General features: G+C 41.5%; 1 protein-coding gene across 3 annotated transcripts in view; it reads left to right on the top strand.

Annotated features, from left to right (window-relative positions):
- ZBTB49 (zinc finger and BTB domain containing 49) overlaps positions 1-12208 on the top strand; it is a 33111-nt gene that overhangs the window by 11070 nt on the left and 9833 nt on the right. For all 3 annotated transcript variants that reach the window (XM_032254186.1, XM_032254189.1, XM_032254187.1), the window contains 2 exons: positions 241-1346; positions 6265-6311. In XM_032254186.1, the coding sequence (XP_032110077.1) occupies positions 241-1346; positions 6265-6311 (1153 nt within the window). The remainder of the gene's footprint in view (positions 1-240; positions 1347-6264; positions 6312-12208) is intronic.

The following is a 12208-nucleotide window of genomic DNA, read 5'->3' as shown; positions in this document are numbered from 1 at the left end:
TTCGAAAAATTTACTTTGAGATATATTTGAAGTTTGAATACTCAATCCACTAATTTAATTCATCTGAATTATTTAGTTGGATGGTTTGCTAAATTATTTTAAAGGATTAAAATGTACTTGTGTTAAAAGTCTTGACATTCATAGGATAGTATTTTTAAATATTAATATACGAATGTTATTTATAAGAAAAAGATGGTATGAATTTTTGACACTGTAAACAGATATTCTTTCTTTTATCAGGAGCCTCTTTCAGAATTCTTCAAGCCAGAAGAATGATGTCTTTCACTTGAATATTAAAAATGTCAGTGGCATAGGGCAGATCCTGGACTTCATGTATACTTCTCATCTAGAGCTTAACCAGGACAATATACAAGTAATGCTGGACACAGCACAGTGTTTGCAAGTTCAAAATGTTCTGAGTCTGTGTCACACATTTTTAAAATCAGCCACTGTAGAACAGCCACCTGGCATGCCTAGTAACAGTACGTTGTCTCTGCAAAGCACCCTGACCCCCGATGCCACTTGTGTTAACAGTGAAAACACCTACTCTCCTCACTTACTGCCGGAATGTTCGGCAGACACACAGCATAATAAAGGGTTGGATGAATCGCATTCACATGCTTCACCCTCAGTGAACCTTCATCACTCCACAGGTGAAATAGCAAAACAAGCCCCTGATAGTTCAGACGGCACCTGCACAGAACTGCCTTTCAAACAGCCAAGTCACTATTACAAACTCAGAAACTTTTACAGTAAGCAGTACCATAAACACGCAGCTTGTCCCAGTCAGGAGCGAGTCGTTGAGCAGCCTTGTGCTTTCAGCACCTCCGCAGACCTTACCACGATAGAAAGCCAGCCTTGTGCTGTCAGTCATGCCGAATGCACCCTGGAGTCTTCCGAGCACTTGCCTTCTAACTTCCTGGCCCAGCCTGTGAATGACTCTGCCCCAGACCCTGAGTCAGACGCCATATACCAACAACCTGTCAAGCAGATGAGGCTCAAAAAGGCCATTCATCTGAAGAAACTCAATTTCCTAAAGTCACAGAAATCCGCAGCGCAAACATCGGAACCCAAGTCGGATGATGGTTTAACAAAGAGGGTGGAATCTGCTAGTGAAAATACCCTAGAGAAAACTAGCAGCCAAAGTACTGAAGAAAAAGAAAGTGAAGAACCCGTCAGTTGTGAGAATTATAATTGCATGAGTGAGACGGAGAGGCCCGAAGACCCGGCAGCACTGGAAGACCAGTCCCAGACACTTCAGTCCCAGAGACAATACGCGTGTGAATTATGCGGGAAACCTTTTAAACACCCAAGCAACTTGGAGCTTCATAAACGGTCTCATACAGGTACACTGATTCAGTACCCACAGGCAGATGGGAAGGATGTAATGCAGATGTTCAGACACCACTGGCTCTTCTTGTTTTTGTAAGAAGTTTTGCTATTGCTTTATGTCATTGATGTTTTTGAACAAAATAAGGGGCATTAGCTAACTTTTTGTTTTATACTTTTGGTGATGCATCTGACAAAGTTTTGTAAATGGTTTTATAGAGCCACTTTAAAAAGGTGCACATTTTAATTTTTATTTCAACTGTTTTTATGTGACAAACCATCTGTCTCTAAAGAAGTATAGTAAGTTTGGTGCACTCAGAATTTTAAATTAATTCTAAAATGGATAAGCTATATTTAGTTGCCTTTTTAGAATTAGATTAAGCTTATTTTTTGAAAGCATAATGTAGATCAATTTAGACTAACATAATTTACTTTGAATAATTCTAAAAGTTCTCTTGGAAGGAATTTGAGTATCTAATTTGTAAAATTCCGATTTGGGAGGCAGGAGGTAAACTTTTTAATAAGAATCAGCTTTAAACACCACATATTCTCACTCATAGGTGGGTGTTGAACAATGAGAACACATGGACACAGGGAGGGGAGCACTACACACTGGGGTCTGTTGGGGGGAAATGGCGGGGGGACAGCGGGGGGAGGGGAGTTGGGGAGAGATAGCATGGGGAGAAGTGCTAGATGTGGGTGATGGGGAGGAAGGCAGCAGATCACACTGCCACGTATGTGCCTATGCAACAGTCTTGCATGTTCTTCATATGTACCCCAAAACCTAAAATGCAATAAAATTAAAAAAAAAAAAAAAGAATCAGCTTTAACCGTTTGATATTCTCAAATGAAAATTCTTCCAATTTAAACATTGAAATTTCAAAGGTTTATTATCTTAATTCATGCCTATTTCTCTTTCCCAAAAGTTTTTTTAAGGTATACTATATATATATATATATATACACACACCCATTATGTTATACAATACATATTTATTACTTTTCTTCCTATAATTAAACATGAGCTTAACAACACCTTACAGATGAACAATTACTTTATAGGCAGGAGAAGTAACATACAAGACTCTTCCACAACAACTGCTTTTAAGGTGTATATATAATTGTGTTTGTTGATGTGACCTTCTGTTATCACTATGGATTCCCAGTTTGCATAGGTGTTTACCACCTTGTATTATTGGGAAATTTCATTAATAATTATGAAGACCGGGCGCGGTGGCTCACGCCTGTAATCCCAGCACTTTGGGAGGCCGAGGTGGGTGGATCACGAGGTCAAGAGATCGAGACCATCCTGGTCAACACGGTGAAACCCCGTCTCTACTAAAAATACAAAAAATTAGCTGGGCATGGTGGCGCGTGCCTGTAATCCCAGCTACTCAGGAGGCTGAGGCAGGAGAATTGCCTGAACCCAGGAGGCGCAGGTTGCGGTGAGCTGAGATCGCGCCATTGCACTCCAGCCTGGGTAGCAAGAGCGAAACTCCGTCCCAAAAAAAAAATAATAATTATGAAAGTCCTTGATACATTTTAGTGCATTTGAATATAAAGTACTGTTATTATCACTAGTAATTCAAAATTATTCCATGTGAAGGCACTATCACAGACTTAGTTTTGCCCTGAAAAAACTTTAGATCATTCTGTTTTGCCTAAATCTCCTGCAGTCTAATGATTATTGCAATTTTTTTTTTTTTTTTTTTTTAGACAGAGTTTTACTCTGTCACCCAGGCTGGAGTGCGGTGGCACGATCTCGGCTCACTGCAACCTCCACTTTCTGGATTCAGGCAATTCTTCTGCCTCAGCCTCCCGAGTAGCTGGAACTACAGGCATGTGCCACCAAGCTCATCTAATTTTTTTTTTTTGTATATTTAGTAGAGATAGGGTTTTACCCTTTGGTCAGGCTCGTCTCAAACTCCTAACCCCAAGTGATCTGCCTACCTCAGCCTCCCAAAGTGCTGGGACTACAGGCGTGAGCCACCATGCGTGGCCTGATGGCTGTAATTTTTTATTTTTGTGAAACTTACCTGCTTAGCTTTTAAAGGAATCAAAAATTGTTTATTCTGGGAGAACCTCTTTGAATGACAGATAACAGTCATGGCAAAGATACAGGGACATAAATACTATACTGATAAGAGCCGCAATTCTCAAAAGTATGGTCTAGGGAACCCTTTTGGGGGTCTGTGAGGCCAACAGTCTTTTGTTTTGTTTTTTGTTTTGTTTTTGTTGTGTTTTGTTTTTGAGACAATGTTTTGCTCTTACCCAGGCTGGAGTGCAATGGTGCAATCTCAGCTCACAGCAACCTCCGCCTCCCGGGTTCAAGCAATTCTCCTGCCTCAGCCTCCCAAGAAGCTGGGATTATAGGCATGTGCCAACATGCCCAGCTAATTTTTATATTTTTAGTGGAGGTGGGGTTTCACCATGTTGGCCAGCCTGGTCTCAAACTCTTGACCTCAGGTGATCCGCCGTCCCCAAGTGCTGGGATTACAGGCGTGAGCCACCATGCCCGGCCCACACTATTTTCAAAATAGTCTAAGATGTTACTTGTTTTTTCCTCCTCATGAGTGTACAGTTAGTCTGCCCAAGGCTACATGGCGTGTGATGAAGTCCTCACCTTGATGGCCAGTGAAGTGTGTATGTATCTGTTCTAAAGATGACTCTGTTTTCATTTCTAATATGGTAGATATCAATTATATATATATATACACACACACACACACGTAGTTAATATGGGTTGTAGCTCATATTAACAAAAGCTTTTTAGGACCTCAATTTTAAGAGTGTGAAGGGGTCCCGAGGCCAAAAAGTCTGAGGCTCACTGGAGTAGAATTGTTAACATTGGTCATTTATTAGTTTTAGTAACTGGTGACCTCTCTCTTTTCAAATTCTTATGTCTCTTATGGGGCTTCAACTTATTATCTGTCACCCCCAATAACTTCAGACATAAACGCAGTTTCATTTATTAGAATACAGAATTAATATAATTATTAATATAGTAATAATATAAATATAATTATTCTGGGTTGAGGAAGCCATTAGACATTTTCAGGATAAAATAAAAATATCTAGCCAGGCACAGTGGCTTACACCTGTAATCCCAGCACTTTGGGAAGCCGAAGTGGGCAGATCATTTGAGGTCAGGAGTTCAAAACTAGCCTGACCCACATGGTGAAACCTCGTCTCAACTAAAAATATAAAAATTAGCCAGGCATGGTGATGGGCACCTGTAATCCCAGCTACATGGGAGGCTGTGGCAGGAGACTTGCTTGAGCTTGGGAGGCGGAAGCCGCAGTGAGCTGAGATCACGCCACTGTACTTCAGCCTGGGCAACAGAGCGAGACTCCATCTCAAATGTGTGTGTGTGTGTGCATGTGTGTCTATATATAAATTCTAGAATGAGCCCAGAAAGCGAGCAAGCTGCTTTCTTCAAGGCACCAAGCCCAAACAATATAGTAGGAAGGGAAATCATTGTTGATACTTTTTAAAGAAGATCTTAATGAAACCATTTGACTTGAGGGAAATGGGGAAAATGAAAGGTTCTCGATATTTAAAGTCTATTCATTAGGGTTATATTTAATCAGATCAAAGGCAGTACCACTGGGTGTGCTTTTAAATTCAGATCATTTTCTATAGACCACATTTCAGAATAGCTGTGTTTTTGTTTTTGTTTTTGTTTTAAAATTGAGACAGTCTCACTCTATTGCCCAGGCTGGAGTGCAGTGGTGCGATCTTGGCTCACTGGAGCCTCTGCCTCCTGGGTTCAAGCGATTCTCCTGCCTCAGCCTCCTGAGTAGCTGGGACTACAGGTGCGTGCCACCACGCCCCACTAATTTTTGTATTTTTAGTAGAAACGGGGTTTCAGCATGATGGTCAGGCTGGTCTCTTAACTCCTGACCTTGTGAACCGCCTGCCTCAGCCTCCCAAAGTGCTGGGATTATAGGCATGAACCACTGTGCCCAGCCTACAGCTGTGGTTTTTCTGTAGTAAAGTACCATTCTTACAATCTGTTCTATCCCCAAGTGCAGTTATTCAGTTACTGAAATTAGAGGTGATAAAGAAGTAGGCAGAGGAGCACATCTCCCATAATGAAAGCTTCCTTTCTTCCTTGAGCAACCAAGGCAGGAAGACTGCGGCAAGGGACACTTTCCCTGTCACACTCATGCTTCAGGAGGTCCCATTCTGTTTGGGGTTCTCTGTGTTCATACCTGGTGTGGTGTGAACAAGTGACCCTATGACTGTTAGGGATTGGTGGTTAAGTGGCATCAGGCCAAAGAACAAGTGAGCAGGATCGTGCTGCTCAGCAGGAAAACTCATCTTGACTACAGGAAAAGACCACTTCCAGAACGTGAGTCTTCTTTGATGCAGATAAATACATTGGATTTTAACATAGGTTCTATTTGGAGAACTGTTTAATATTTTAGAGGAAAATACAGATTTTGGCCGGGCACGGTGGCTCACACCTGTAATCCCAGCACTTTGGGAGGCTGAGGCAGGCAAATCACTTGAGGTCAGAAGTTCAAGACCAGCCTGGCCAACATGGGTGAAACCCCATCTCTACTAAAAATGCAGAAATTAGCCGGTGTGGTTGTGGGCACCTATAATCCCAGCTACTTGGGAAGCTGAGGTGGGAGAATCGCTTGAACCTGGGAGGCGGAGTTTGCAGTGAGCCGAGATCATACAACTGCACTCCAGCCTGGGTGACAGAGCAGGACTCTGACTCTCTCTATATATATGTATACCTTTTGTCATCTCTGTGTAGAAATAAAGGCAAGAGATAACTGTGAGGAGGCAGACACTCCCCATTTTCATACCGTTATGATACAGAACATAATGTCATTTTGACTGTACATAGGAGGTCATTTAAACAAAAAATGATTGAAGAAATATTAGTAATGATTTTACAAGTTGTTGTTTTGTTTTGTTTTAGGTGAGAAACCTTTTGAATGTAACATTTGTGGGAAACATTTCTCTCAGGTGGGAATACTCTTATTTATTGTTAATAATTGGAAACCTGAAACAGTGTTATTTTATTGGAAATGAGACATACCTTTGTACTTGTGAGAGAAGCCTCTGATTATATCTGTAACTTAAAGACTTCAGAATAAATCAGGAAAAATTTTTTTCAAGAAAACAGATTTCTAGTTCTTTGAGAGAAAAATAGCACTTTTCACATGTGAATTCTTACAGTACTTTTTTCCCTCACTAACGATGAGTCCAAACTTAGTATATGTCTTCCGTTTCACGAATGAAGGTCAGTCAACAACCTTGAGCTTGGTGTACCTGGAGGCTGCACATTGTGCTGGCATAGGCCAAAGACAAGTAATCTCCTTATTCTTGTTGGGACTGTAGATTGTGGGATGTTGGAAAAAAGATGAAACAAGTTTTGTTCCCTGTTTTGACTGCTGCCTTTAACTGACCTCTTAAGGTCATTTGGACACGTAGTCCCTTACTCCTTCAGGAAGCGTTCGTTATACCCTCCCACGGGCCAGGTACTGCGCTGGGCATGGGACACAAAGAAACCTCGAGACCTAATGTTTTATAGAAAATGGCTTGTGGGAACCTACTTTCTCTCTGAAACAGAAGGTAACTATTGTGCGGCGCCCGGGGCTTCCAGAGGTAAATCACATAGAAGCTGCTCCAGGGCGTGAGGGCGCAGCTCTTCAGGGCACGGTCACCGGCACGACTGTCTCGCACAGAGCATGGTAGATCCTGCGGCAGCAGTGCGTGCCTCGGGAGCTGAGACACCGTGGAAATGGCAGGCACCGTGTTTTCTGGCATTCCCCCGAGAGCTGGCTCTTCCAGTTTTTCTCTTCCTCTGTTGAGGGTGTCAGTTCCTTTTCTCACACACCCAAACCTGCCACCTTAATGACTCTTCACCCTCCCACTCTTTGACCCCCTGCCTGCTGGGATTCAGCAAGTCGTTGTGTCTCCCTTCTTGTACTCGGTTGGGTTGTATCCCCCTGGACGGTTAGTTTTTCTGGGCTGGGCCTGGGGCTGTGTCTTCTTTCCCATCCAGGAGAACACCCAGCAGCCAGCAGGTGTTCAGGAAGGATTTGACGAGCTGCGCTGAGTGCTCATCAGTCCAGCTGCCATTCTTGATGAGCCACCCCCACCCCCATTCTTCCTGCCAGTCTGGCCTGGGGTTCAGAGCTCAGCCTCTGGGGCTGCAAAGTCTAGAATTGAGCTCTGCCTCTGTCAGGACTTAATTACACTGTGACTTTGGGCAAGCTTACCCTTTGGCCCTTCAGTTTCCTTATCTGTGAAACACTGATAAGAAGATCACTTAATCCCATAGAGTGTGAGGAGTAATGAGTTAATAAAGGCAAGTCCTTAGAGCAGTCCCTGGCACCCAGTAAGCCCTCAGGAAACGTCAGCATTCGCCTGTTGCCATCCACTTTCTTCTGTCCTGTCTGTCCTCACGACCCTCAGATGCCGATCTTTCTGAGGCACCTCCCTGCCCCCACCATTTTCATCTCAGCAGTTTTAGTTTGATGGGAAAAGCATGAGACTCAGACTAATAACCATTAATGATTAGCAGTCACAACTTCTCTGGGACTTATTTTTCTAATTTTTAAAATAGGGATAATACTACTTCACGGAACTGTTGGGAAGATGAAATGAAAAACTAGGGCTGAAAGCCTTTTATACATTTAAATTATGATGAGAGTAGAAGTTCCATCATTTTCATTACTTCTCTGACTCTACATCGCTGACCCTATAAATTAAAACCAGATATTCAGGCAGGCTGCAGTCCGCCTCCACTCCTCTCTCCTGGCCCGGATGCCTGGTGCTCACATCAGAGATTCTGATTCTGTGATTTGGAGTGGGGCTCAGGTGTTGGTATTTTTAAAAATTCAGCAATTTTGATATGCAGCCAAGGTTGAGAACTACTACTGTAGCCCTTGACCTGTACGAACTCTCTTAAATCCTACCACAGGTAGCCCTTGCTTGATCCAGAAATCCTTCCCTTCTATATTTGTCTGTGTACTTTTGTTAGGTTTCTATGACTGTAGAGTCATACGCAGTGATGGTATTCAGATGTATATTACTGCTTTATGTTCATAGTAAAGTATGGATTTTGGTGAACAAGGAACTGTTTTAATGTTTGTTGCAAGCCTACAGTGTCTATGTGCTGTCCATGAGCTCTGCCATGTGCTGGGAGGGGGGGCACAAAAATGGCCATGGCCTCCAGGAGATTGGTTTTTTTTTTTTAGACAGAATCTTGCTCTGTCATCCAGGCTGGAGTGCAGTGGCACGATCGTGGCTCACTGCAACCTCCGTCTCCTGGGTTCAAGTGATTCTTCTGCCTCAGCCTCCTGAGTAGCATGGATTACAGGCATGCAACACCATGCCCGACTAATTTTTGTATTTTTAGTAGAGACAGGGTTTCACCGTATTGGCCAGGCTGACCTCAAACTCGTGACCTCGTGAACCACCCACCTCGGTTCCCAAAGTTCTGGGATTGTAGGCATGAGCCACCGCGCCCAGCCCAAGTGCTTATTGTTTAGAGGAAGAAACAGACATGTAAGTGATCAAGTACAGTGAAATGTTGGAAATGCTGACATATCTACAGGAACAATGTGGGCAAAGAAAAGACAGTTGTCCTTTCTACCTGAAAGGTGTGTTTGGGACAGCATGAGGGCATGAAGTGTTTGAGAGGTTGCTTAGGTGAGCCCTGCAGACAAGCAGGCACTGGGCGAGACTGTGTCCCTGGCATGCTGGAGCAAGAAAGCAGATTGTCTGCAAAGAGATGTGTAGTAGAGGATGCCTGCTCACCCATCCTCCACCGTATGCCTAACATTCTTTTCTTGTAATGAACTAGAATAAATGTTTGTGGTCATAGGGAATTGGATTGCTCCTGTATAATAATATTTACAAATAAGAATCTCTCATCCTGCTTACTGAGAATTTAGTATTTAGTGTGTTAGTCTTTTTTAAAAAGTTAACCACAGCCCACATAATGAGAATGCCAGCATAAGGAAGTTAGCATCATCTTGGAGTGACAACAGGGGCTGCATCTGTCTGTGAGACTGGACACTGTATATGTCCAGATCTCTGCAAGGAAGAGTCATGTCATACTTTAGAGTGTGACTGAGTCACACTCAGAGGGAAGTGTTTTCTTTGTGGCGTAGAACATGGACTGTTTGGAGGGCATTGGAGAGAAACCAAAAGAGTGACAAGTTTTGAGCGCTTGTCATGTGAGAAACTGGAAAGAAAATGAGGCGTAATGCCCTGTCCTTTGGGAGAGGAGTAGGATTGTTTTTGTTCCCCCAAGCAGGTAGAAATAGAAACACTGGGCAGCTGGTACAGAGATGGGTTTTGAGAGGCACTGCTCTCCCAGCAGCACTGTCTGGCCAGCTGTCTGCCCAAGTCCGGGGGTGTTAGTGTCCTCTGCAGGATTACTGTATGGGAGGCGTTTCCAGGGTGCTGATGTGGACTCATGCCAGAGGTGACAATGTCACCCATCCATGGTGGAAACACAAAAATAAGGACAATTAATGAGCTTTACCCAAGCTATTACATTTTCATCTCTAAGGTTATATTTCCCACACTTTTACTGTTAAGTGTCAATTTATCAAAAGGGTGATTATTATTTAAGTGACATCTCTGTGAATCCTTACATTTTTTTCTTTTTAATTTTATTGCCTCATGAAATCCTAAAGTTTAGAAATTCCTGAGCTAGCTGACGTTTAAGATCTGGGATCCTGGCTGGGCACGGTGGCTCACACCTGTAATCCCAGCACTTTGGGAGGCCAAGGCAAGTGGATCACGAGGTCAGGAGTTCGAGACCAGCCTGACCAACATGGTGAAACCTCGTCTCTACTGAAAGTACAAAAATTCACCAGGTGTGGTGGCATGGGCCTGTAATCCCAGCTACCCAGGAGGCTGAGGCAGAAGAATCGTTTGAACTCGGGAGGTGGAGGTTGCAGTGAGCTGAGGTCATGCCACTGCACTCCAGCCTGGGTGACAGAGCAAGACTCCATCTCAAAAGAAAAAAGAAAAGATTTGGGATCCCTTTTATCTCTAAATGATTATGATTCCTGACTTTTTTTTACATATAAACACTCAGCTGCCGTTAAGAGTGTTCATGATTGGAAATAGATGATAGACGCTGGGTTTGTTCATGTTTAATTACTGAGGTTGAAGTACCTGTCAGAAGGAGTTTATTATAAAAATTGCTCAAGGCAGTTGTTAATTCTTCTGTACAGCAGAGTTTTTCTGTTAAAAATTTTAACAACTCCATCTGAAGTTAAAATGGTATTAGAAAGGATCAAAGTTCATTTACTGCTAATAACTTTAACATAGGTTTAACAGTTCAAACTTTGGAGTCACTAGGCAAACCTGAATTAGTGAATTCAATCCCAGTTTTATGACCGAAGGCTGGGTCTTACCTCTCAGAGCCTATGTTGACTTCTCTGTAAAACATGAATAATACTGCTTTACAAGACATTGTGATGACTAAGTTAAATACTCTTTGCAGCAACTTAGCAAAGAGCTTCACAGTAAGTTCTTAAGAAATGATAGCTATTATTGTCATTACCACTTGCTAGAATTTTTATGGACACGACTATAGATGATTTCTAAGATGTGGTCTGTGCACCTAGGATATCCTTAGTACTAGAATATATCAAAAGTTTACCAAAAAAAAAAAAAAAAAATTGACTAAAGCTCTAATAATCCGGGCCTGAGTTTGCTGTGTAACCTGGAATAAATTATCTGAATGTATTAATGGATATTTTGCCTGGCTCTTCCATTAGTTTTATATAATCTGCTTTTATATTGTTCATCAGAAATATGCATTCCTTTATCAGAGAGAAAGATTATTTTCATTATCTATTTCTAGTACAAAATAGGTAAAGATCATTTTTTTCCTACCACTTAAAATATTAAATGGAAGATCATTCGAGTATATTTCTTTTGAAAACAAGTAATTGTTATGCCATTTTTAAAAAGGAAAAATGCAGCATTGCTAAGAATTGACCCAGAATGCATTTCAATCATAATACATAGTTTACAAAATAACTGAAAACAAGCGGGCTGTAATTTAACAGTTCAGCAAATGGTGCTATGCAGATTATTATGTAACTGATCAGCTTTTCTGACATTTGCAAGTGACTAATTTAAAACACTGGTGTATTATTTTAACTCTCCATTATGTGGCAGAGTTACTGTCATATTGAATATTCAAAACACACTATTTCATTCATAGAAACTTGTGCATCCTCAAGTTTTCCTCACAAGTAGAGGAGTTTAGATTCACATCAACCAGTATTAATTTCTGACCACACCATGTAACTGGGACAACTACTTTATTCATCTGAATACAATGGTAGTTGTACAGTTTATCTGAATACAGTGTTAGTTGTATTATTATCTCAAGAAAATAGATGGTAATTTGATAGTACATATAAAGGCCTTATTTGCAGTTCAGCAAGTGTATATTGCTGTTGATATTTGTTTTATTGTTATTAGTAGCCATTCTGTTAAAAGCTGTATATTTTCCAAAGTTTTTCCAAACTCTTTCTCTTTGGTTACTGAAAATCTCAGTTTTTTCTAAGCCATATTTATCATATTCTTAAATGTGATGTCTAACTCTGTTTCCTAGCATATGACAGACATGTTGAATCTTCCATGTTGTATAGTCCACAGATGGCATTTTTTGATACTTGGGAGTTCTAGTTTCCACTCACAGGTCGATATCAAACTCATCTTCAAACCTTAACCATGAATCTTCATCTTTGCATTTTATTTAAAATACAATTTGCAAATTCAAAAAGTCACATGTGTTAGTTGGCTAGTATTCATTCTTGGTTTTTGCTTATCTTGTGCGTGATGCCAGCCTTACCACTGGGTATATTAGCTCATTTCAG

Source organism: Sapajus apella, unplaced genomic scaffold (genome assembly GCF_009761245.1).
Source record: "Sapajus apella isolate SASKATOON/1434 unplaced genomic scaffold, GSC_monkey_1.0 scaffold85, whole genome shotgun sequence".
In the NCBI taxonomy this organism is placed as follows: domain Eukaryota; kingdom Metazoa; phylum Chordata; class Mammalia; order Primates; family Cebidae; genus Sapajus; species Sapajus apella.
Note: the sequence above shows the minus strand (reverse complement) of the source record. Positions and strands in the feature narration are given on the sequence as shown.